General features: G+C 41.7%; 1 protein-coding gene across 1 annotated transcript in view; it reads left to right on the forward strand.

Moving 5' to 3' along the window:
- The window catches only part of Lcp1 (lymphocyte cytosolic protein 1), a 55,484-nt gene that overhangs the window by 14,156 nt on the left and 13,882 nt on the right, over window positions 1-27,446 (forward strand). Inside the window, exons 2-13 of the mRNA XM_027390131.2 lie at window positions 4,773-4,857; window positions 5,923-6,086; window positions 6,429-6,558; window positions 9,343-9,475; window positions 10,958-11,039; window positions 12,529-12,694; window positions 14,678-14,820; window positions 17,448-17,543; window positions 19,463-19,658; window positions 21,590-21,668; window positions 22,202-22,316; window positions 23,473-23,606. Of these exons, the coding sequence (XP_027245932.1) occupies window positions 4,794-4,857; window positions 5,923-6,086; window positions 6,429-6,558; window positions 9,343-9,475; window positions 10,958-11,039; window positions 12,529-12,694; window positions 14,678-14,820; window positions 17,448-17,543; window positions 19,463-19,658; window positions 21,590-21,668; window positions 22,202-22,316; window positions 23,473-23,606 (1,502 nt within the window). The 5' untranslated portion in view covers window positions 4,773-4,793. The remainder of the gene's footprint in view (window positions 1-4,772; window positions 4,858-5,922; window positions 6,087-6,428; window positions 6,559-9,342; window positions 9,476-10,957; window positions 11,040-12,528; window positions 12,695-14,677; window positions 14,821-17,447; window positions 17,544-19,462; window positions 19,659-21,589; window positions 21,669-22,201; window positions 22,317-23,472; window positions 23,607-27,446) is intronic.

The following is a 27,446-nucleotide window of genomic DNA, read 5'->3' on the forward strand; positions in this document are numbered from 1 at the left end:
AGGGAGATGTCTGGATGTTTTGTAATTTCCCCTGGGGATGTCCTGAGGTTCTGAGATACATTTGGGACTAAGTGTTAGAACTCTCCAGTTTTCCTGTAACTAAAGAGTCAAGTTGCAGGAGAAGTGGGGCACAGTCGGAAGAATTCCTTGGTCATGTGATACTGGGTGACAGATGCCCTCAGACTCTAGCAGGTTGATAAGTGGCTGCCACTGTCCCTAACCTCAATTCTAATGAACCCAGAGTAGCCTGTGTGTATCACATCAGGACAGGCCCCCTTGCCCCTCTTCCTATTGTTTCCACGATCAGTTCTGAAACTGAGAAGGTTCTGCTCCCAAGTGTACACTCCCTTAGAGGAACTGTTTTCTTCCGTAAGACCCTCAGCACTGTGTTCTGTGGTAAATCCCACAAATGGCCTCCACATTCAGGCTTTAGGAAACTTGAGTCAAGTACTTTGGTAATAACTCGTTCTCAGAATCACTGGCTGTGACCCATCTGAGGAACACTGACTATCTGTAAGCAGAGACACAAACCATGCACTTTTGCAGCTTGGGAGCTACTTGAGCTAAAGGATATTCTTAAACATTTAAAGAACAAAGAAAAGCTAGTGATCCCTTTAGCCAAATGTCTTGGGATTCTGCAGTGACTGTTCTGAAGAGAAGAAGCACTCCCAGGAAACCAAGCAGCCAGATGGGACCCAGGTAAATGACTTGAGACTCGTCCTTTTAGATCTGATTTGGGTAATGATTCATAAATGAAGTTCCTGAACTGACTGCTGATTAAAATGGTTCCTGGCAGAGCACTGTTAGATGACGAAGTCCTTAGAAAGGGACACGTGGGCTGCTGAGATGCCTCAGTGGGTAAATGGGCTTTAGGCTCAGTTGCTACCTGAGCTTGTTCCTTGGGTCCCACATGGCAAAAGGAGAGCAATGACGCCTTCAAGTTGTCTGCTGACTCCTACATGTTCAATGTGGCACCTCTACACCCGCACACAAACACCTTGCCATACTAAATAAAATGCAATTAAATGTTTGACCTAAAGGGACGGTATGGGTGGGGGCTGGGGATGCAGCTCAGTAGTAGAGTGCATGACTGACATGCATAGGCCCTAGCACCAAAAAGAAATTAAAAACGTGGATCATACTCTGCAGGCTCTGGAAAGCTGAGTTGAAAGTAGTCATCCCCGGCCTGGAAGACCCATGCATTATTCCTTCAGTCCCCCTTTTGGGCTCCCGATGCCAGAGCTTGACCCATTCCTGCTACCTATGTGGCGCTAGGATTGCAAAGTGACAACTTCCCTAGGAACCTGCCCAATAAATGATAAGACAGTGTGAATAAACCTGCGTGAACAAAAATAGGCATCCTCCCCTCAGGCAAACACGCAAGCTATGTAACACATGTAAAATTAGACGCTACTGCCGCGATGGCCTTCTTAGATGTGTCTGGTCTGCAGCGTCTTACATTAATCATGGCCTGCCCCACTGTGCGGAAGCACTCTTTTGCACACTCCACTCAGTTCAGTTAGTTAGGGTCTCCTCTCAGTCAAGGACTTTACTGATCCTTCTAGTGGCAGCTTCACCCTCCCTCTTCTTATCTGCATTGGGAACACCAGCCAGGCATGGCCTTTAGTATGTGCACGGACAAAGCGTTTCATGTGGTCATATGTCGGTTTCCTCATGTATACGTCAGAACACTGCAATCTGTTCCTGATGCTCCCCTGCCTCTGAACGTGGAGTTGTGTTTCTAGGTCCTACTGCTCAGTGTGAAGGTAAAAGAAACAAGACAATCTGCTCGAGGCGGGGCCCTACAACAGCCCACAGTGGTCACAGCAGCTTCAGCTGTCAACATTAACCTCCCCTCTCAATCCACTTTTTACACCACATATACTCACTTTTTTTTTTTTTTGAAGCCATTGAACTACTGAAGACTAGGGGATTTTTTAAATGAAGTTGTTCTCACTGTTTGCACCTTCAAGTTTATCCTCCCGCTTATAAGCCACCCAAGACAACATTATTAGATGTTATAGTAGGTGTTTGTTCCTGACCAACATACTGTGTTTTAAGATAACCAATATGTCCCTTTAAGGTCCTAGTTTGGATGAGCCATGCAATCTGGGAAGACATGCGGTATTTATGCTAAAATATTTTTACTCTGCTATACCATGATCTTTGGAGGTTTTTTTAGATTTTCTTTTTTAACCCAATGCTATGATTCTTCTGGTTGTTTCTATGGCTCTGTTCTTTAAATTTTACTTATATTTCCTGACAGTGGTGGCACATAACTTTGATCCCAGCGCTCGGGAGGCAGAGACAGGCAGATCTCTGTGAGTTCGAGGCCAGCCTGCTCTACAGAGCTAGTTCCAGGACAGCTAGGGCTATTACACAGAAAAACCCCATCTTGAAACCAAAAAAAAAAATCCTTATATTTTTATTTATGCATATTTTTCCTGCATGAGTTGGTGTGTACTATATTTGTGCAGGTAAGGCCAGAGGGTGTCCTGGAGTTGGAGTTATAGGTATTGGTGAGCTACCTGATGTGGGTGCCAGGAACTGAATCCAGGTCCTCTGTAAGAGTAGCAATGCTCTTAACTGCTGAGCCATCTCTCCATTTTCCTTGGTTCTGTTTTGACACAATGTAATCTCATTCCTATTTTCACTTAACTAACTGAGTCACAGTTCACTTGAAATAAAAAGCAGGGTCAGGCTCATAGTAGGCGTTTGTAAAATATGCATTGAATGTAAGAACTTACATCATCCCATGGATGCCCATGAACCAAGGAGAAGATGTCTAACAAGTGTGGCCTGGTAGCTGTAGAACCAAACTGGCTGTGACATCCAGGAATAGTGTGATGGAGGAACCCTGCTATGAACGTGTGTGTGTGTGTGTGTGTGTGTGTGTGTGTGTGTGTGTGTGTGTGTGTGTGTGTGTAGTGCTGGTATAGAGGAGAGTGGAGCCAACGCAGTCACAATAATTTATAAAGTTGCAACAACTTTCCTGTAACAGAAGCCTTGATTGCATAACACAAAGAAATGTGAGCTTCCTCTTCTGCAATTCCCAGACAAGCTCACAATGTTGAAGTTCAAATCTCCCTCCAGCTAGGTAGTTGAGATACTTGACAGTGATTGCTGAGCAATGAGCAAGTGGAGAGGAGGAGTGTCTACTGGGAGTGTGAAGGTATGGTGCCCAGGTAGGCAGCTGGAAGAGGGGAGAGAATTGACAGTAGGAAAGTTGCTGAGATTCCTTGTGTCCTCTATAAAATGGAAATCATTATGCTAATGTAGCCATTGGCCTACACTGAGTGTCACCAAGGGACAATAAAATGTGGTATTTACTGCATGCCATAAATTCCCTCTTCTTAATACCTGATAAGGATTTTGCCACAAGCCAGCAGTTCCTTTAGAGAACTAGAGTTTAGTTTTCAGCCACTGCTAGCAAAAGGAGACAGGTTTTAGGCATCCATCAACTACCCAAGTTCCTCACGGAATCCTCTTGCTGTGTTTACTCTCATTGACTTGGAGGGTCCTTTGTAACTTGGTTCAAATGAGTTTTGGGAACAGTGATTGTAAGAGGAGGGGTGGGGATGGAGAAGGGTAGTATGTCCCTATGGATGCGTACGGTGACAAGGAGATACGAACATGTCGGGTAGGGGACAGTCCAATCTCAGACAACACTGTCAGTTATCATTGAGAAGAACACAGCACCACAGAATGATGTGAAAATAAAAATATTTTTAAAAAGAAGTCAGTTTAAAGTATCCTTCCACAAATTTAAGGCATTTTAACACAGATACTGGTTTTTTTTTTTTTTACAATGGTCAAAAGGAAATTATAGTTAGAAACATCCCATCTGCAGTGTTCTCATACCACTTACAACTTCCCCAACAGGAAATCCAGCTGACTTCCATGGACTCTTATTGAAGGATGTTGACATGTGTGGATTAGCAAGTGGCCCGGGAAAGATATTATTTTCTATTTCGTTCTCTTTCTGCCCACTAGAGGGAAGCAGTGATGCACAGGGCTAGCAGGTTGCTCAGCAAGTTTTTCTGAGAAAACACGTGAAAAGTGCTTCAGATTTTCACATATGAATTCTTAAAAGGTCACCTCCTTCCTTCATCCTTGACTATGTATGGTCAGACTGTGCATAGAACTCATTGAATTTATGGAGAGTATCTATCAGCTTGGCCAAGCATTAAGATAACTATGGCATTTGAAAAGATACTTATGTAAATGTTAAATGTTTTAATTCTATATCTCTATGTGGTAAATTACTCCAAAATGTAGTAACCTTGTCACCTCATTCTCTGTCCCTTGTAATGTCGGCTCAGTGTTCAAATGGGTCAAAAGGTCCACAGTGACCTCCTCAGGCAACTGCCCGATGAACCCATAGCTCAGAGTTCATGGGTGGGGGTGAGGGTGCGGATGCTGTGTAGCTCTCCTTCGCTGGCTTCTTTGTGAGAACACTGGGATTTGATGAAGGATGAGTAGCCCAAAAACGAACATTTCAAAGTAGAAGAGGTGGGAATTCCCAGTCCTTGGCGTCACTTACACTCCAGGACCTCCTCATGTGAGAAGCTGAGTCTCCATGCAGGGAGGGGAGAAATCGTAGGCAGCTGTCTTTGACGACCCCACATTGGAGGCTGGGACATTTTGAACAATGGCTACAAGTCATGGAGGATGAGGAAGAACATGTCTTCCTCTAATAAGCAGGATTTGTCATGAAGATGTTGTAAGGGTTGAGATGGACAGTGTTCACTCCTATGTCCTCTTCCTCCTAGGTTGTCACCTAAGCAGTGAAAATGGCCAGAGGATCAGTGTCTGATGAGGAAATGATGGAGCTCAGAGAGGCTTTTGCCAAAGTTGGTGAGTGGACTCAGAACCCCCTTGCACCATTCTCTACCAAGTTGCCTAATGAACAAGTTTAAGCACAGGCTCTGTGTGTCCCAACCCTTTGGGCATAGAAAGACCCTTTTACATCAGTCACCCAAGACCATCAGAAAACACAGATATTGATATTACAATTAATAACATAATAATAGCAAAATTACAGTTATGAAGCAGCAACGAAAATAATTTTATGGTTGGGGGTCACCACAGCATGAGGAACTATATTAAAGGACCCCAGCGGCTGGAAGGCCAACGACTCAGGAGAGTTGATTTCTGAAAGATGTGCTTGAGAAAAAACACTTCCTTCCTGGTTCAAACAGGGACCTGGACTTTTGTGTTTCCCACAGATCTTCCCTATGCCTCATTGTTTATGTCTTGCCTGCTTTTATCTGGGTTCTTTTATTTTAATATTGTTTTACTCTTTATGGTAAGTCAGTGGCTCACTTTTTAGTTTCTATAAGAATTCCTAAGGATTGTAGAAGGGCCTAGAGAGACGGCTCAATTGGTAAAGTGTTGCTACTCAAACGTGAGGACCTGAGTTCGATTCCCAGCTCCCACAGAAAATGCTGGGCAGGTGACAGGTCTTGTAATCCTAGCCCTGGGAAGGCAGAGACAAGTGACTCTCTGGGACTCACTGGCCAGCTCTAGCTAATTGGTGAGTTCCAGCTTCAGTGTGAGAATTCTGAGGAACAATAGGCAAGGTTTTCCTCTGACCTCCACATGTGTGTGTGTGCTCTCACACACATGAACTTGCATACAAGCCCTTTTATATGTGCAGGCATGCGTGAGTTCCTAAATAACATGTTACTGAAACCTCTGCTTTGAAATTATGAATCTTTTACTGTGGATGTTGGAAGTGATGTGACTGTCTGGATCCAACAGCAACAGGCCACCTGGCAGATTTTTGCCTCTATCTGGGTCAGGCTGAAACCCAGGACTGGTCGTCTCCCTCCAGCCCCACCTGCCATTTAGTATTCTCTGGCCTTTGTAAAGACTGTGCCTGAGTTACCCCAAAGCTTCACTGCATCCTTTGTGTTACAGACACAGATGGCAACGGATACATCAGCTGCAATGAGCTGAACGACTTGTTCAAGGCTGCCTGCCTGCCTCTGCCTGGATACCGAGTGAGAGAAATCACAGAAAACCTGATGGCCACCGGTGATCTGGACAAGGATGGAAAGATCAGCTTTGATGAGTTTATCAAGGTGAGCATGATATTGAATTCAAGGTGATACATTTGAAACTTGAACTCAGTGTCAACAAATACCCAGAGAGAAAATCCTTTCCTTCCTGGTTTATTGTTACAGTCTTACCTTTGTGGTTTTCTTGACTATATCTTGGGTTTCTAAAAATGCCTTAATCTAGCTGGATGTGGCAGCCCACCTCTGTAATCCCTGAATTTGGGAACCTAAGGCAGGAGGATTTGCTTTGAGTTCAAATCCTAGCCTGGGTTACATAGTGAGTACCAGCTGCCTAAACTGCATACAAGACCCTGTCAACGAAAAGTTTTTAAACTAAATGAACCAAAAAATATTATGTTTTTACAGGTCTTCCATGGCCTGAAAAGCACAGAGGTTGCCAAAACCTTCCGGAAAGCTATTAACAAAAAGGAAGGGATCTGTGCCATTGGCGGCACCTCTGAGCAGTCCAGTGTTGGTACCCAGCATTCCTACTCAGGTAAGCTGTGCTGATGGGTGAGGAGCAGAGCCAGAGCAGGTGAGAGTTGCAAGGGGTGAGAATTGGAGGAGGATAAAATGAGGAGAGAGGACCCAGGTTTGCTAGGGTCACAGAGTCAAAATTTGGTATCCAAACCAGAGAAGTAAAATTGAAGAAGCAAGCACGCCTGTGTGGATGGAAACCTGTCTTTCCATGTGGGAGTGGGCCAGTGCCAGGCACAGGATGCAGGAGCCCTGAGCTTCACCGACCTTCCTGTACTGAGTGATTTAAACATCTCATGGACAAAATTAGCCCTTTGAGTCACTGTCTTCGGTATAATGATTATTCTTAACGCCTGCTGAGTGGTCAAAAAATATTGATTGGGAAGAGAAATTTTATATTTATTCCAAAGGCTGACACAAAGCAACCTTAATGGAAGTGTCTAAGATGCCAAAGGCTGCAGTTACTCAACATTTCCCAAACTTTAGTTTTCTAAAAGATGATTCAGTTTTAAAGATATGTTGATAGATAAGCATTGCTTGTGGTTAACGAGACAAAGTTTAGCTTTTATTAAAAATATATTTTTAGTCTTTGGGAATTTTATATGATGTATTTTGAACATACACACACCTCCCCCAACTCCTCCCATAGCCATCCTCTCTACTCTCTAATCCCTTCCCAATCTATTTTGAGATTCATTCCTTTTTTTCTTTCTCCATTGAGTCCAATTTGTGCTGCCCAGTTAGTTTTGGGAGTGGGCCCTGCCTTGGTGTGTGGTCACCTCATTATAGAAAATGGACTCTCCCTTTCCTCAGACAGTGGTAGGATTTCATGGCCACATTCCCCCCTCTATGCTGGGAATTCGTCTGGCTGAAGCTTGCTCAAGTTTTGTGCATGCTGTCAAAAGCATTGTGTGTTCATATGTGCAACTGCCCAGTTGTGTCTGGTAAACAGTGTTTCCTTGATGGTAGCAACCTCCTCTGGCTCTCGAAGTCTTTCCAGCCCCTCTTCTGAGAAGGTCCAGAGCCTTGAGGGTAGGGGTGTGATATGTATGTCCCATTTAGGGCTGTGCACTCTACAGTCTCAGGTTCTCTGCAAGTTGACTAGTTAGGGGTCTCTGCGTTAACTGTTATCTACTGAAAGCTTCTCTTATGAGGACTGAGAGATGCTCTAATCCATGGGTGTAGCAATATGTCCTAAGAATCACTTTCATACTATGTCCATTTAGCAAAATAATAATGCATTCTCTCCTAGAGCCTGTGGCTTAACCAGCCACAGGTTCTTGGCCTCTTGAACAGTGCCAGGAGTGGGTTCCATCTCATGAAGTGTGTCTTAGACCCAATTTTTTTTCTTTTCTTTTTTCTTTCTTTTCTTTTCTTTTTTTTTTTTTTCAAGATAGGTTTTCTCTGTGTAGCTTTGGAGCCTATCCTGGCACTCACTCTGGAGACCAGGCTGGCCTTGAACTCACAGAGATCCACCTGTCTCTGCCTCCCAAGTGCTGGGATTAAAGGCATGCACCATCAACGCCCAGCTTAGACCCAATTTTTAAAAAGTGGTTGGTTACTCCCATAATATTTGTGCCACTGTTGCCCCAGTGGACCTTCTGAATGTTTCAACAATTCAGAATTCCTTTGAGAGACATTTGTTTTCAGTAACAGAATTTGAAAAACATGGTACTCAGGGAGAAGGCAGAGCCTCAGGTTTTACTAAGACTTTAAGATCAACTTGTTAGACCCCCGAAAACTCAAGTATCCGGGGTCTCAGGCCAGGTTCGCGGTCACCACAATCACCAGGCGGATTCGAGAGCTTGCTGCAAACTGCACGAGGCTTTATTGTAATTTAACGAACTAACCCCATGTTAGCTCGGGTCTTTCACCCACCCGCCATGGCAGACGGCTAGAAAAAGACGGCTCCTAAGGTCTCCCCAAAGATCTTATAGGGCAGCGTAAGGGGAGTGTCTAGGGGTACGCACAGGCTTACGCACAGGCTCATGATTGGTGTGCCTCCAGGCTTGGAGGGCTTGCCCTGTGTTGATTGGTCAACTGGTTGTTATGGCTCATAGGCCCTCCCAGGGTGGTTGCTATGCTCTCTACGTCATTGTCGTGCGCTTGTCCGTAAAGCACACCCAGGGTCGTAAAGCATAGCGCCACCAGCTAACTTCCGATTGGTTCCTTGTCACGAGACAGGCACCTGACTTTCTAGTGACTAACTTCTGATGGGTTCCTTGTCACGAGACAGGCATCTGACCTCTACGTGACCAAGGCAGGTTTATGGCAAGCATGTGTTCGGCTGTAATGGCTGCCAAAAGGAAGCCGGTTCCTTCAAACTCATTATAGCTTTGCTTGTAGAAAGGAAGAATTCTATCACAGGTGATTTCATTCCCTAGCCATTTTATTATAACTGTAAAAAAAAATAGCCAATGATAGCTCAGTGATCATCCATGACATACAATACTTAAATTGGGGGACTAAAAGGCAAGATCTTGAGTTTTATCCTCTAAATATCAAACCACATTTGTATTTAAATTATACCCACGCAAAATATTTTATTATTTATAATTATCCAAATATGACGATGTGCATTTTTTCTTCTGCTTGAAATCTTTAATTGTATCTTTATTACTAGACTTCGTGCCTGCTTCTTAAGGGACCTCTGATTTTTAAACTAGTAAATCCAAGATGATGAGATGATGGCCAGGTAACCTGGCAGTTTTACTCTTGGGTGTGAAAATGTGAAGTCCATGTGGACAATGTCTTTATCTAGTTTTCGTATTGCATGTAAGTCACTTCAATTCTTTATTTGTAGAGGAAGAAAAGTACGCCTTCGTCAACTGGATAAACAAAGCACTGGAGAGTGACCCCGACTGCCGGCATGTCATCCCCATGAACCCGAATACCGACGATCTCTTCAATGCTGTGGGGGATGGCATAGTTCTTTGGTAAATGAAGATTCCGTCTTGATTTCCAAAGACTCACCCTCCCCCTTTTTATTTTGGAGTATCAGCAGCTGAGTGTGTTTACTGTAGGCCATTTCTTTTGATGCTTGCACGTATGTGGTAATTTTATGGACTCTACTTGACAGGATACAGGGGAGTTAATTGTAGTACAGTCCATAAAACTGCTGTTGTTTTCATGGAGAGAAGAGACATGAAGTATAAAGATGAGCTTGTACATAAACCAAGACACAGTGATGCCAGGCCAGAGCAGTTATTTGGGGGGGGGAGGAGTATATGTTACTCTGCTTCATCTGAGCATGGCCTACCCCAGATAGACTGGAGAAGGAGACAGAGCAGTGGAAGTTTGTTTTAAATATACATGAATGTACACTTAGAGACTCATAAGCATGTGCACACATGACAAAGTTATGAAAATATGTTTAAAAGTAACTATAAAAATAGTTTATTAAAAATTGATTTGTCACTAAGAGGAAATAGTCACTCACATTTTCCAATTTTTTTATTTGCTTTTTGGGGGACTGTGAGCCTGGCCAATGGGTCAAGACACCTTCCACTAAGGCCAACGACCTGAATTTAACCCCCAGGAGGAGAGAACTGACTCCTGCACATTGTCCTCTGACTTCCACAAAGGCACAGTGACATCTGCATGCTCACACACATGCTCATACATGTGCACATAAATAAGTGAAAGTGTTTACATTTGTCCCTTTTTGTTCTTTCTGGATGTATTTCTCTAGGGGGTCAAACTCAGGGCTTCCCACGTATTGGGCAAGGACCCACAGAGCCACATTTCCAGCCTTCCTTTTGCTCTTTTTTTGTCTATGTCAAGACAGTGTCTCAGTAAGGTGGCTAGGGTGGCCTTGAACCCATTCCCTGGGCCAGACATGCCTTGAACTTGTGATCCTCCTACCTCAGCCTCCTGAGTAGCTGAGATTACCAGCCTGTACCATCAAGTCTAGCTTCCTTTTGGAGATTGGATTTTCATTTCCTTTCTTTAAATAAAACAGAGGTCACTAAGATCATTGATTTTTTTTAACACCCTGTTGAAGAGTAAAACAAACAATAACTTGGAAAAAATCAGTTTTTCATAAACCCTTGCTTAGATATCAGATCAATGTATTGGACACTTAAATGAGGAAAATTTATCACACATTGATCAAATAACTGCAGAATGATAGAACAAGCTATTATATATTTAGTTACATGTATTGATCAAAGGTCAAATGGAAATGTAGGCTTAATATAAGCCCAGAAATAGATCAACAGTCTCTTTCATAGTGGGGACAATTTACAAGTCTAAGAAAGTCATGGGGGATTTGTTTTTACTACCTACCTAGAATTCAATGATGGTCTAAGGCTGCAGTTCTCAACTGGTAGGTCAAGACCTCTTTGGGGATTGCATATCAGATTATTCCATTATGACTCATAATAGTAGCAAATTTTATTTTACTGTTTCTCTTTCAGTAAAATGGTCAACCTGTCAGTGCCAGACACGATTGATGAGAGAACAATCAACAAAAAGAAGCTCACGCCCTTCACCATTCAGGTTTGTCTGCCATTGCTATGCAAGCGGGTGGTGGCTTGGTATGAATGTGCCCATCACTGCTGAGTCATCACTGCTGAGTCATCACTGCTGAGTCAGCTTCCCGGAAGTGCTCAGACTTCCTTCCCCACCATAGGCCTTGGCTGCCCATTCTTACAACCTGGTGGGTAGAAGGACACATTTCTGGCTCATGTTTATTGTTGGAGCAGTCAAGAAAGGAAGCTGGGGGTGTGTTAGTAGCTGGGTTTGTTTGGATCACTAAAGAAAAAACTTCATATTGGCTGTAGTTGTGACTCAAGCTTTCCTTACCAAGCCATTTTTAAATTGATGCTGAATTTACAGCATTAGCTGAAAAGACAAGCCTTTCTAAGCAGGGAAGGGATGAAAAAATGGGAAATGCTCTGGAGGCCTCCATAGAGCTGCTGACACAGCCAAGAGTGGAATGAATACAACCTGCTTCTATCCTCAGCTTGTTGATTAGCCGAAATAGTCACCAGGAGCAAATAAGCTGTGTTTCTATCTTATGTTCCAATATTTTAACATTATTGTAATTCTCTAGCTCAGGGACCATGTCTAATACCTTAAATCATGAAAAATGGATTATCGCCTATTTGGACTTAAGCAACCCTGTGTACTTTTAAAATGGAAATCTAACCAAGTTGGGAACAAGAATTGAACATATGAGAATGCACTTAATGTTAGATTTATTCATAATCTTGGCTATAATAGAAACAGTAGTTTTTATTCACTATTTGGAATAGTTGGGAAGGACTTTCTGGTGGAGTTTATTTTAGTTTGTCATACATACCAAAAAGCTGTTCTACTTCCCTGACACTGATCTCTTCCTTCATAGGCCCAAAAATAGGACCCAAGAGATGGAACACTCCATCTATCCCAGCTGTGTATGAGTTATAGTAGATGCATGCATGGTTAGAATATATACCTGGAACCTGTATACATGGGTGCATATGCAAGTTTTCTGCTTGTCATAGATGCTGAGTAACTTGTTCTGTTAAAAGCCCCTTGGTCTTTTCCAGGAATTTGATTTATATCACTTTCTTTCCATGACAATAAATTTCCAAATCGAAAGGCTATTCTCTTGTCCTTATTTATGACCCTAATTTACATCAACAATTATCTTCTTAGCCACAGACAGTGACAGGACAATGATTTCCTCAGGCTAATGGAGGCTCTGAATGTGTAGGCTTCATCAGAGTGCAAAACAGACAAATACAGGACTCTCATGCCAGAATGGGTCTTCTCCACCGGGTACTGGTTTGATTGAGTAGACCAGTAGATAAGCTCAGTGTGCCGATTATTGAGCCTTTCTTCATTATTATTTTACTGCTTTTTCTAAGTGTTAAACTAGTGAAGACCTTGTCTCTGGGTATGTGAACATTCCAGAAGGACAATGCTACCGCTGTTGCTAATCAGGAACCATTTGGCATTGGCAAAATGAAGGTACCACGCTTGCATACTTTTTCTCTTTCAGGAAAACTTGAACTTGGCTCTGAACTCTGCCTCAGCCATTGGGTGCCATGTGGTTAATATAGGGGCCGAGGACCTGAAGGAGGGGAAGCCATATTTGGTCCTGGGACTTTTGTGGCAAGTCATCAAGATTGGGTTGTTTGCTGACATTGAACTCAGCAGAAATGAAGGTAAGATAAAGTCTTGAGTGCTGTAAATGCATGGCTTTCTAACACTGCCTGTGTTGGTGACTGGGGGAAGATATCAGGCTTTCTCCATCTGAGAAAACCACTCAGTTATATTGAGTCCATGGAATTAAAGTAACAGACTCTATTCATGCAAGCCAGGCTTTTACAGTGACAGTGCAAAGGCTCTTAGAGACCACAGACTGGCAATAATACTTTGGTTAGAATATACAGCTTAGCCTGACTGGAATCCCAACCCCCAGTAGCTGCTTCACTGCTCAAATGGTCTACAGGGCTTCAGTAAACGGGATGAGTTTTAATGCATATTTTGTAAGATGAATCACATTCAAACACTTTAGCAAATGTACCAGATTGGGAGAGATTGGTCTCCTTTTTATTGACTGCCAAGGAAGCTGTAGGTTGCATTTATACTGGGTAGATGAGTCTAGAGACCTAATGCAAACAGGAGGGCTAAGTCCGTCACACTGTAGTACACCCTGGTAACTTGCCAAAAGTGGATTTTTAGATACTGTTATCACTCAAAGAAAATAGAACAAAGTAACTATGCAAATTGATGGGTCATTAATTTGTTTGATTAATCACATCACTGTGTCTAATGTGATCAGTACATGACACCACCATATTATGTACCTTAAATATATACAATACATTTAGAAAATGATACAAACCCATATTAGAATTCTGAAATTCTGAACTCAAGCCAGGTCTGATAGAACTGACCTACATGCAGTCCCAGCTACTTGGGAGGCTAAGGCAGGAAGATTGCAAACTCAACTCCTGCCTTGATTTTAGAATGAATTCAAGGCCAACCTGGGCAACTAAATGAGACCCTGATTATTTGCACAAGGCCAGAGGTTCAACCACCCAGCACTGGGGAAAAAGAAAAGAAAGGGAGACATTTTGAACAATTCATATAAACAGTGATGGCCCAGTTGAGTTGATGGACATGTGCCTTAAAGTGTTACACAAATCAAAGATTATCTTTTGCAAAATTTCAGGTAAATCTGTAGCTAAATTATAATCTTCAGTTATACATATTTAATTTTTAAATTTATTTTATGCATGTCAGTAGTTTGTATATATGTATACTACAAGCATGTCTGGTGCCTCTGGAGACCAGAAGAGGGTGTTGGGTCTCCTGGGACTGAAGTTATATATGGTTGTGAGTCATTATATGTGTGCTGGGAATTGAACCTGAATCCTGTGGAAGAGCAGCCAGGTTCTTAACTGCTGAGCCATCTCTTCAGCCCCAACTATGCATATGTTTCAAAACTATGTGTTCAAATTATAAAAAATAGTGAAAATGTTGAGATATCACTTTGAAACCCAAATACTAAGCATTATATTTAAAAAGCAAAAACAAAGAAATATCAAATAAGAATCTTAAAACCCAAGAGAAAGAATATTGATTTGCAAAATCAAATCAACTAAATTTAAATCCAACCAAGCAAAAAAAAAATGTTTATTCATCTGGGGAAACACAGAGGCAAGCTGGTTGCATTGTTGAGTTGCTATAATTATACAGGTTAGCATTTGGACTATAAAACACCAACGGGAATAGAAAAGAGAACATTGCCATGATTGCAAAATCGATCTCTTAAAAGCAGAAATGTCATTGTGATATGAAGTGTGGTCCAATAGACCCAACACAGTACTTCCAGCAAGTCTCCTAAGTTACCTTTATGCTGTAACTAGCGTTCATAAGCAAAGGCTTGAGAGTCCTTGGTCCTTGTTTTTTCTAGCTGAAAACAGGATAATAAATTAGCTCATAATAATGTACCCCTTTTAGGAAGTATAAGTGAGTTGTTTATTTCATGGTAAAGGCTATTAGATATTACATCTAAAGGGATAGTGTGCTCTTTGCTCTTCCAACAGAGATCCATGTCAGGCGTAACAAATGCCCCCAAATCTCTTTGTATTTATTTGGGGTCATATTTATTTCTTTGTTGGTTTGTTGTGCCTCTGCAGCTCTGATTGCTCTTTTGAGAGAAGGAGAGAGCCTGGAGGACTTGATGAAGCTGTCTCCTGAAGAACTGCTGCTGCGGTGGGCTAACTACCACTTGGAAAATGCAGGTTGCAACAAAATCACCAACTTCAGCACTGACATCAAGGTAGGGGAACGACATTGAGCACGCCTACTGCCATGGGGAGTATTTGTGGATTAGTAGAGAAAGGACAGAGGCTGGGCCTTGTGTCTTAGCAGCCTAGGCTTAGTGTGGTTCTGTTTGGAGCCACTCCCCGTCTCCCTGGGGCCAATCTGCAGCTCTAGTTCTGGGCCACACACACACATCTGCCTGGAGCCATTGTGCAGCCTCACAGGGAGAGGAGTCTCCCTTGGAGTTTCATAGCAGGAAGTCGATCAGCAAGAGTGCATGGTGGTTCAAGGGCAATGCTACTTTTAAGGTGAAGAGAGTATGTGTAGTGGCTGGAGAGATGGCTCTCGTCATAAGGATCAGAGTTTCGATCCCAGCACTCCATGACAAACCTGACATCCCATGAACCTTTGTAACTCCAGCTACAAGAGAGCTAATGCCCTCTTTTGACTTCTATGCAAGTGCACCTGCAGGCACACAGACACATGAGCATTCACCCATGCAGATACATACGCATGCACGTGTCTGCACACACGTGCAAATAAATAACTCTTGAGAAAGTGTATGGAAGACTTTGATGTTGCTCTTTATAGATGGTGCCATCTCAGAGGGTTTCCTTTTACAATGTTCGATGACCATGTCTTTCTGATTACTAATAATAGTATGTAAGCAGTGTTTGCTACATGCCAGGCACTGCTAGGTACTTTAATGATTGACTCACTGAATCCTTACCACACCCCTAAGGTAAGGATTTCACAAATGAGGAAACAAAGAAAAAAGAGATCCATAAAAGAATCCCCAGGGAGGCAGATGTGTGGTCTTCATATTACGAAAAATTCTATATTGAGGTGAGAGGAAGCAGCTGTAACTGGTGACAGACAGATCAGGGTGAAAAGCACCTAAGGAGCTGCTAAGGAGCATTAGATACCAGTCCTCTGAGGAACAGGGTGACATACAGGGATACCAATGTCAGGAAAGACTTCACTGTCCACTCTCCTAAACTAGAAGGAAATGCTCTCCAAAGAGAACAAGCCAGAGGAAAGGTCACATGACCTGCTAAGAGTCCTCCAGGCTTATAATTCAGTAACACCAGCGTCTGGCTGCTGTGCCACGTGGACTCTCCTGGTGTGTTCAGAAATCAGCTTTCGTCAGGCACAGGGCCAATCAGAGTGAAGCATGTAGCCGGTTGTCCCTCCCCCATTCCCAAGGAGCTCCTCTAGGCACACTTTTCACGGTGATCAACGTTCTTCTGGCAGCACCAGCCAAAGTGGCACTAACAGGAGTCAGACCACATACCCCATTTGTGTTCAATAGTTCTGTCCTGTCATTCTTGGAAAACTATGTGCCCAAAATTATGATCTCAGTCATAAATGGGCCTGATTTACTCTCGCCAAAAGGCTATGTATGCTCTTAACCAACCATTCTGGACTTTGGGAAGGTCAATGGGACATTTACACAGTGCTTGTGACTGTGTGTATGTAGGAAGAGCTGCCATAACACATGTGTTTGAGGTGTGTACCCAAATTAAAAACAGTGCAACTCCTGAGTTTTCAGCATTTAAACTAAATCAAAAGGCTTTAAACTATCTTAACAGATGAAGTGAAATTCTGTATGCTTCCATTGACCGAGCATAAATTTGTATTTTTAAGATCATGATGCTGAAAATTCTACTTGTCAATAAGAATCTTAAAGAATTCAATAAAACTTAAGAATTCAGCCTCTGCCCAATTCATTATAACCCAGGTTAGCTGTGTTTTTTAGTTTCTGGAGAAATAGGAAAAGCATTTACCCTGGTGATATTTCTCCTGTTACTAAAAGACTACTTAGTGCCTATAATCCCAACACTTGGGAGGCTGCAGGAGGAGAACCATAAGTTCAAGGCCAGCCAGCCCAGGATTCATGATGAAACCTTGTCTCAAAAAATAAAATAAAATAAGCCATCAAGATGGCTCAACAGATAAATATTTTCTGTTAAGCCTGAGGACCTGAGCACAATTCTCAGGACCCACATGATGGAAGGAGAGAACACACTGAAAGTTGTCCTCTGACCTCCACATGCATGAGCTACACACACACACACACACACACACACACACACACACACACACACACACACATCAGTAAGTTGTAGTTTGAAAAACAACAACACAAGACTGTTTGCTAATGTCTCAGTCATCTGTCTTTGAAATTGTTTCTTTTGCTGATTGTCCATTTGAATGTATTTTAAAACTCTGCTTTAAACTTCTGCTTCCTTTTTTCTCTGTCACTCTTTTTAATTAAACCTTAGCTGACTGACTTCTACAGCAGTATAAAGGTATATACATATTTTCCTGTATACAATTTAATTCATATAAATAAGATGTTTTTCTCCCGCTGAAGATGACAAAACCTTTGTGTTGCCTTTTATGTTGGTCCTGTATTTTTTTTTTTTTTAGTTGTTAGACTCCTTTAAAGAGAAAACAAATATAAATGTAACTGGACAGTGTGGACATTCTAGTGAGTGAATGTTTCTAGCTCAGTTAATTGCTATATTCCTGAATAACAGGGATAAGAAATACATTGCTTGTTTTTAGTAGATGATTGTCATGTTAAGTATGCAATTAGCTCCACTGTTTTGAAATTGTAATTCTTAATTTTTTTCTCAGGATTCAAAAGCTTATTACCACCTGCTTGAGCAGGTGGCTCCAAAAGGCGATGAAGAAGGAATCCCCGCTGTCGTGATTGACATGTCAGGACTGAGGGTAAGGCTGTGCCCACTGTCTTCAAAGAACACCGTGCTCTTGGTGCTAACTGGTCTTTTGTGCCACCTTGTCCCCAGCTCTGCTTAAGTGCCTGTTAAACCATTGAACACTGTCAGTAATTTTTGATAATAATTATGGAAAATTGAATCTGGACATAAAACACCAGGATAAGAAATGGATACCAATGAAGTGCCATGTGCCACACAGAGCACTTCTTTGTATGCCCAGCATTTCAAAGGCACAGCAACACCAACCTAGGTCTAACTATTAAAATGTTCTTTTTATTATGTATTGTTTTATTTTGAATTGATACATAACAAACATTGATTTTTGGGCTATGACGATATACACTGTGACAAAAAGCAACTTGGGGAGGAAAGGGTTTATTTTATTTGGCTGACACTTCCCAATCACAGTCATCATAGAGGAAAAGTCAGGGCAGGAACTGAAGCAGAGGGCATGGAGGAATGCTGCTTCCGGCTTGCTCAGCCTGCTTTCTTAGACAAACTATCAGAACCAGCCGCCCAGGGGTGGCACTTCCTCTAGTGACTGGGATACACTGGATAGGGAAGTGCCACATGAATCAAATCTCGAAAACGCTTTACACACTTGCCTGCAGGCTAATCTGATGGAGGCATCTCCTCAGGTGAGATTCCTCTTCTCAGGTAACTTTAGCTTGTGTTAAACTAACAGAAAACTGACCTGGACATATGTCTTGGGTGATAATCCAATCAAAAGAAAATTCTCTTGATGATGTTGTGTTTTTTGTTGTTGTTGTTGTTGTTTTGTTTTTATTTGTTTGTGGTTCACAGTGCTTGGGAGAGAACCCCAGGCTTCACACATGTAGGCAAACTCTACCACTGACTTAGAGCTCATGCCCTGGGGTTTTATCACCACTTACAATTCTGATCCCCGCACATTGTCTGTTAACATGACTTATCTAATGTCATTGGGTTTAAAGCCAATGAGTTAATCTTGAAGTGAGCTCATCTCTGAAGGAGAAATGAAGTGAGAGCAAACAAGAAGTGATGGTCATGAAGTGAGCATGAAATAGCAGCCTAAGGAATCATTCTAATGCGAGGCTTTGCTCTGTGGAAGTAGGAGATCCATAGACTTTACAAAGGCTGGCTCATCATCTAAGACAGCTTAGTCTTGTGTTAAGAGAAAGCTAGGCAATGTCATAGACTTTACAAAGACTGGCTCATCATCTAAGACAGCTTAGTCTTGTGTTAAGAGAAAGCTAGGCAATGTCATAGACTTTACAAAGACTGGATCATCATCTAAGACAGCTTAGTCTTGTTTAGGAGTCTGATTACAGATGACTGGGGATTGTCCTCACTCTCCTGAGCATTGCTGCAGTCCTCAACTGGAAACTTGCCAAAGCCAAGTTATTATGCTACATTTTCCAATAATGGTAGGGAGGCTGACCCTTACTTTGGGTTTTAACCAACCCAGTGTGGGAAAAGTAGTTGTATGAATCAGATGTTCTTAACTTATGACTGTAAATGTCTTCTGTGAATTACAAGTAGGAATATAAATTATTACTTAATAAACTTTTATCAGAGCAAATTCTCGTAAAGTCTGTGCAAAAAAAAAAAAAAGCTACAACAAAAGGAAGCTTAATGACTGAAAACAATTTAGGTCAATGTAAAAGATGTCAGATTTTCCTGAAGTTCCTTTTAAAGTGCAGTCAGCTGTTCATTTGAATTTGTTAAGTGATGGGGGAATCTTGGCCTAGTACGGAACCTGCGAGTTTGTGATTTGCGTGCATGTAGTATGTGTAATGAGCAGCTGTAATTAGGTATCTGCCTGTGTTAGCCACTTGGCACATTAATGAGACCCTGCTTCTCCTTCATGTTACGAATGCCCAAATGTGTATGGATCCTTGACCCAGCCTCTTGACATCCTTTTCATTGCAGGAGAAGGATGACATCCAGAGGGCAGAATGCATGCTGCAGCAGGCGGAGAGGCTAGGCTGCCGGCAGTTTGTCACAGCCACCGATGTTGTCCGAGGGAACCCCAAGTTGAACCTGGCTTTCATTGCCAACCTCTTTAACAAATACCCTGCCTTGCACAAGCCAGAGAACCAGGACATCGACTGGGGGGCTCTGGAAGGTAACCATAATGTTAGCTTCTTAAGGTATTCAAGAAAAAAAAAAGCTCTGGTCCAATGGTAATTCAAAATCAGCCCGAAGAAGCAAATGCAAACCCATCACGAACACAAGCAGGCCATTAGTTTTCCAGTATACAACAAATAGAATGAATTAATCAAGTCAATTATAGCCAAGTAGCAATAATCGAATATAATTATATCACATTCACCAAACACAAGCATCTTCCATTATCAGAATTAACTGTTTTAGGGAAGACAGTGTATTTAGTTATTGGATGAGATAAGTTGTAAGCTCCAAAATCTTGATGTATACACTTAATGGACTGTGTTAATTCCTAGAGGCAAGGAATGGCCACTACTCACCATCTGATGTGATATGTAAATTATACTGGGACATGTTGCTCAAGTTTTCACTTCTATTTTGTTCTTTAGGAGGTCATTAGGACATAAGACAGTATTTTGAAGCAGAATCCTGGCAGTAGTGTTTTACAGATTAAAGTTCTTATATAATATGGCATGTAATTTCAGTCAGCTCAGCTTCTACCAGCTAATGATACCAGAGATATTTACTGATCCTTTTTTAAAAAACATAAACTAATCTCTATATTGATATAAAAATAAAGTAAAAATTAGTATGAAATGGATGTTGTTAACTCAAGGAAGTCCAGGTTGTTTTTGTCTAAGTCCTTTTCAATGGTGCTTTACTCTAGTAAAGTATCACTCACATCCAACCCTGCCATTTGGATGCTGTTTTTGTCTCCTCGTTTCAAATCTGTGTATCAAGCTGACTAGTCATGCATTTCTAGCTGCTGCTTTGGCACCACGATTTGTGTCTTTCCCAATAAAGTGCATCCAAAGCAGAACTGAACACTTCTCCTCATCCGTATTGCCTTTTCCACTTCCTGTCTCATCTGCTCCACTTTAGTGATTCTCATTTCAATTCAGCATCCCATTTTGTTGTTATTTTGGTCACCAAAACTAACAGTCTTGAGCTTTGCTAAGGTATCTTTCTGCCATTCCCTTTTAATCTATTATGTAAGAAACTACCAATAATTCTTCATTTGGAATGTCTCCTGGATGGCTTATTCTCCCTTTCTGCTCTTCTGGATTCATACTGTGTCATACACCAATTATCTTAGTAGATCTTAAGGGCCTGTTCTTCCATTCATCAAACAGTTAAATGTGCCCCACCACCACCAATACCAAATACGATCCCTTCTGCATGTTTAATCTAAATGCATATCACCCTTCAGTAATTCTGCACACCGCTGCCAGGCACATCTGGCGTAGCTTTCATTATATCTCTGCCTTGCTCAAGAATTTATTACAGCAATCCAACAGAAGAACCCACAATGCCTGGCACTGTATAATATATCAGCGTAAATCTGCTACTTTGCCTGCTGAGATTGCCAGTCCTGGCTGCAGCCTCTAGATGGTCTTAGCTCTTTAGCTACACTGCATGGATCCCTAACACATCACTTTCCAGAGTTGGGAATGGAGAGCTGGCCTATTGCTGCCTTTGTGCTCATATTTACACTCTTACTACTCTTAATCTGTTTTCCCAAATGCTCTTCTTGCTCCTTATCCCTATTCAGCTTTTACAGACCCCAGAAAGTGACGTTTCAATGCTGTGCTTCAAATTCTGGGCTATGTGTTCTTTCTCCTGTCTCACCTAGAACAGCAAATGTATCTTTCCCCTCCCTCTGTTCATCCAGCTGGCTCTATGGAACCCTGCTTGATGACACCAAATCTTGTTAGATGCTGTAGAAATGCTTATAGAAATTAAATGGAAAAAAATAGAATTATCAGTCCTCCTCTAATAGTATCTGAGTTCTTCTATACCTTTCATCTGTATTTTATCCACTGTAGATAAACTTAGATCATAAACAAGACTTGTTGTAGGGTATTTATTAACTAGTCTTCACTCACCTAGGTGAGACAAGGGAAGAGCGGACATTCAGGAACTGGATGAACTCCTTGGGAGTTAACCCTCGAGTCAATCATTTGTACAGGTAGGAAGATTTGGGGACTCATCCTTGATATGTGACACACAGACGCTGAAAGAGCACAGGATCCTACACATTACCACTATAGTGTGTATGTGTGTGTTTCCCCAAATGTGTACATTGATGGGATCCAGGAGTGCCCCAGTGGCCCGCTCCACGGAGAAACTCACCCCATGCATCAGTTATCACTGTATTTAATACAAAAATTGTACAAGTGACAAACTTGCTGCATGTCATAAGCTCAGGATCATGCAAAATCATATTAAGTTTGCAGTTACTTGTTCCCTGTGCTATTGCTATAGCTGTTTCTTTTTCTGCCTAAAGGCATTTTATGTCCATGGAAGGGACATAGTCACTGGGAGAGTAAACCAGTAAATTCAGTTTCTCTGAATCACAATTTCTACATCTTTAAAGATGGAGCTACTCCTACCAAGCTTCCAGGGTTCCTGGTGATATTGTAGGAACTAGGTGCCTAATGTACTGTAGTCCCTAAGTAAAATGTTGGATCTCTGAGAATTCTTTGTGCTTGTTTTGTTCAGTGACTTAGCGGATGCCCTGATCATCTTCCAGCTCTATGAAAAGATCAAAGTCCCTGTTGACTGGAACAGAGTAAACAAACCTCCATACCCTAAGCTGGGGGGCAACATGAAAAAGGTAAACAATGATTTTTCTGATGGGCCATGAGACAGGCAGTGGCATTAGCCAGCAAAAGCTCTTTGTGAACACTCTACCAGGTGGCCAAGCTTCGCTGAGTCTTTAGCAGGGTTTAAATAATAGTGCACCAGAGACCCCATGAATACTTCCATTACACTGAACCTGTCATTACAGTTGATTACTCATTTATAATTCATGTTGCATTTCTCTATACATTATTATGACAATTCTCCAATTAAGGTAATTAGAGGTAGCAAAGCCACAGGACTCTCTTTTTGCCCCCAGTAAGATCGTCATTCCAATTTTCGGAAGAATTGGAGCTTTGTACTCACAACTTGGCTGGTCCAGTTTGTCTACTGTCAACAGGGTGGGAGCATTGTTTTGTAATTATAGGGTTGACACAGCCACTACTCACCACTCCTTATCTCTGTGATTCTTTTTTATATTTATTTGTTTATTTATTTGTTTGTTTATTTATTGTGTGCTCAAGTGTGTGTGTGTGCATGCGTGCCTGTGTGTGGGGAGCACGCACACATGAACATGTCCTACAGCACGCATGCCACTCACATGCATGTGTCCTACAGCACGCTTGTGGGGGTGAGGGGACAATTTCCAGGAATCAGTTCTCTCCTTCTCCCATGAGGGTTCTGAGCACTGAACTCAGGTTGTCAGACTTAGTGGCAAGCTCATTTACCCACTGAGCCATCTCACTTGCTTTCTGTGATCCTTAATGATCTATGAGTAGCCACTGGAGTATCTGTCCTCCATGTCTATCCACTATGCATACGTAAGATGGAGAAGAATATAAATTTTTCCTGTCCATCTATCTCCAAAAATCCAACTGTTTTAGAAATACCACAGACTGATAGCTGAGAGTGGCTGGCTATGTGGTGTGCATACACATGAGTATGCTCATGATAACAAATTTCTTCTAGTTTCACACTAGCACATTGAATTTTTTCCTGGAGCTGAGGAATTACATTTACAGTTGGAAATCTCTCTGGTTAATGTAGATCACAGTAGTGCAGAACCCAGTTGGTATTTGAGATGGCACAGGTCTGATATTATTTGTTTTCTATCTTTCGTATCATTTTCCTGATATTTATCATAACCAAAGATGATGCCATAAGCTGTTTTCTTTCGGCCTCACTAACAGCTTGAGAACTGTAACTATGCAGTGGATCTGGGGAAGAATCAAGCTAAATTTTCCCTGGTTGGCATCGCTGGACAAGATCTCAATGAAGGAAATCGCACTCTCACATTGGCACTACTTTGGCAGCTTATGAGAAGGTAATATGGTCCATAGGGAGGAGTAAGATTTTAATGAATGGGTTATTAATCTAGAAACATTGTTGGAAAGTCTCAGGAAAGTGATTTCATTCAGTAAAACTGTAAGTAACCAAGGAAGTGCCTTTTGTTTTTCTGCTACTTTTTTTTTTCTTTCATGTTTTGGTTTTTTGTTTGAGTTCTCATGAAAACCTATTGTTAGGTTCATTAGCATTTTAGATTTTTGTTTCATCTGAATGAATCATACTTTTTAAAATAAAGATTTATTTATTTATTACATAAATAGTGTTCTATGGGCCAGAAGAGGGTACCAGATCTCATTACAGGTAGTTGTGAGCCACCACGTGGTTGCTGGGAATTAAACTCAGGACCTCTGGAAGAGCAACTAATGCTCTTAACCACTGAACCGTCTCTCCAGCCAGAATCATACTTTTTATCTCATTATAGAGTGACCTCCCGTGTGCCTGGTCATGTTCTTTGTTCTGAACATTTTCTTCCTGACGTTAATATAGTCACTACTACTTCCTCTTGGCTGGCCTACATTTTCCCATCCTTTTACCTTCAACTAATTTGTGGCAATAATAGTGAATTACTTTGCTATAGATTTAAGTCTCTACCTTATATCTCTTTACTTATATCCCGAATCTTCCTAATAGTACAGGTCTGTTAACAATGAATTGTTTCAGTTTCTATATGCCAGAAACAGCCTTAGTTTCTTCTTTATTCTTGAAATGTATTTTCTCTGAGTGTAGAATTCTGGTATGGTACTTTTCTTCAACTATGTTGAAAATAATGTTCACTGTCTTCTTGCTTAAATTGTTAACAGCAGAAAACCTGTGTGAGCCTCATCTTTGGCCCTCTGTATGTAATATGCTGGTTTTTTCCATGGGGCTCTTTTAAGATTTCCCTTTATAATCACTTTGAAATAATTTGATTATGTATGTTGTGCAAATTTTTTTTTATACTTGAGGGTTCTTGAATTCTTTGATGGTACTGGTTTAAACTTCATATCAAACGTTTAGTTTTTAATTTCCTTAATTATTTGTTCTGAATTCACTACCACCCCTGTTTGGGAAACCCTGAGTGTATGTGTAATCATTTGAAGATTCTCTGTCTACCTACTTCCTTTATTTTTTGTTTCATTTTGGAAGAGATAGGCCAATGTGTCTCTAAGTTAATCTCTCTTTTTTTCTCTCTTGTATACTGCCATGTTTTTTAAACTCCATTTAGTATACATACATCTATAAATATAAATACATATATTTACCTTTATATTATAGTGTCTACACCCAAAAGTGTTGAATCTTTCTTTCTATTTCCAAACTCTCATCTTCTGCTTGCCTTCTTGAGCATAGGGATAAGCTGTGATGACTTCTAGTCTGTTTCTACTAGTTCACTTTCATCTTCCACACTAGCCATAGTTTCTTTCTTCTTTCCATGTTGCTCATTTTTCTGATCACGTGCCATACATCATAAGGTTTACCTTGCTTGATACTGGATATTTCTCCATTCCTTTAACAATGTGTCCCTTTTGTTCTGGGTTGGAATTAGGCTAATCCCAGTCTCAGTCTTTTGAGGCTTGCTGTAAGCTGCCTCCAGAGCTCATTTGCTGCATAGTAATGAGAAGCTAAATGAGCATGATAGTTGAGAACCCATGCGTTATGGTTTCTTTCCTCTTCAGCTCGTGGGAACCAAATTGTTTCATGCCCAGGTGAGCTTCAAGGGCTGTTCAGTATAGGGGACAGTAAGCCACGCCTGTTAGAGGCTGGCTACAGGTGTGCCAGACCATGCCTGTCAAGGCGTGGTCAAGGTGAGGTCAGGATGACAAGGCATGGGCTCTTAAAGGGCCGCAGAGCGCATGGAAGCCCCTTCTCTTTCACCTTCTCCCTGGCCTCGCTGCTCGGCTGCCCCTGGCACGCTCTGGCTTGCGCTTGGCTGGTATTTATCTCAATAAAAGGATCTTGAACCTACAAGCTCTCCCATCATTTCAGGCTGCTCTTTCCCCAGCCTCACGTGCATCCCTGGGCAAAATTCGGCTGACATTTGAAGAGCCCCCTGAGGACCCCTGGGGCTTTCTTTATAGATCGTACTTCCCTCTTCATGCAAATACTAGTGACTCTAAAACTCTGCACTGCAAATTCTGGGCTCCTTAGTTTCCCTGAGTTCTAGCCATATCACCTCAGTTTGTGCAGATGTTCTGTTTAGATTTTCTCTGCCTGCAGCCTGGAGACCCCTCTGTGATAGGCAGTCTTAGGGCTTCTTCACCTCCCTTGTTTTCCTTTCAGAGGCCACTATCCTGTCCTTTATGTTGTCCACTTCTGAGTAGCATTGTGTGCTAGGTGCTTATGACTGGTCACTTGGACCTCACCCTGTCCCATTAATCTCTATGAAAGTACTTTAGTGAAGAATGTTAGATATGTTTGAGACCCAGATGTAAACTTGATTAATGAATTGCTACCTAGTGATATTAGTTAGGTAAAAATAATACAAAGAGAAAATTGATTAAATAAAAATAAGCTTGTTTCTCTTAAAATATTGCATTCTTCCCCCTCTCTACTGATAGCTCTAACCAGGCCGAATCTTACATTCTTCCATTAGAGATCCTGTATCCATGTGACATAATTTATTTTGTACCTTCAGGAAAGCGCTATAAATCGCATGTCAGATTATATTCTGTCAAACAGGGTCATGACAAAAACAAGGTGATTGTGTCCCTCAGCCCCCAGCCTTAGTCTCGAATCTGCAGATCCCAGTTTTCATGATTGGTCCTTGATGTAACTGTGCCAATGCTTCTACTTGCTGGGGAATGATTGGCAGTGATCGTGGTGCCTTTACCCATTCCCTAAATCAGGGTCTTGTAACTGATGGGAAGCAGATGTTGAAATGGATGATGTCATACTGTATGCAAAACTCCAGAGCTAAAGAAATGTGAACCCTGCTTTACTGTATGTCATAGGCAGACATTCTCTTAGTTCCTTTTTCACTGCTTCAATCAAAATAACCTGACAGAAGCAACTCAAGGGGGATGGGGTTTATTTTTGCTCAGTTCTACAGGGATAGAGCTCCTGGTAGCAGAGAAGACAGTTGGGGAAGACATGATGATAGTGTCAGCAAGCTGGCTGGTCATCCGTGTAGAATGGGAACTTCGAAGGACTGTAAAGCCTCGAGGCCAATCTTGAGTCACTTCCTCCACCTCCCCAAAGCCCCAGGACCTTCCCAAATAGCACTTCCGGCTGACACCAAGTGTTCAAATGCATGAGCCCATGGGGAACATTTGACATTCAAATCACGATAGGAATATCTAACCTTTGACATTGCTACACCACACAGTCAACCTCAAAGTTTGCGCTCAAGAACCACCATGGGGTTGTACCACCCACAAAACATCTCTAACATTTTAAGTGGGTTTGTGGATTTTGTGTCGGGCCCATTCATGGCTGTCCTCAGTCACACAGGGCCCACAGGCCATGGGTTGGACACACTTGACTGAAAGCTCCCAAGTACTAGTCTCCCCAATATATAGTTCCATGAACTATTTCTAAATGAGCTTCATTGTCTTTCACATATTTTGGGGGGATGGGGTACTGATGGCTTTATGGCAAAAGTCCTTTTCATTGTTATAACTACATTTTCCCATGGGTTACAATATAAGTTAGTAATTATATGTTCTAATTTAATGATAAGAGAACTTAAGCAAGCCCTATTCTGTTGCATATTTTATACTATCTAAAAACAACCCTGTATTGTGATTTGTTCTGACAGTGCTATTCATGGTTCATGGAACTGACAGAAAGGCTTACACAGATTGCTAGAATAGCGAGGAAATCTATTTAAAAACGGACA

Source organism: Cricetulus griseus, assembly GCF_003668045.3.
Source record: "Cricetulus griseus strain 17A/GY chromosome 1 unlocalized genomic scaffold, alternate assembly CriGri-PICRH-1.0 chr1_1, whole genome shotgun sequence".
NCBI lineage: Eukaryota > Metazoa > Chordata > Mammalia > Rodentia > Cricetidae > Cricetulus > Cricetulus griseus.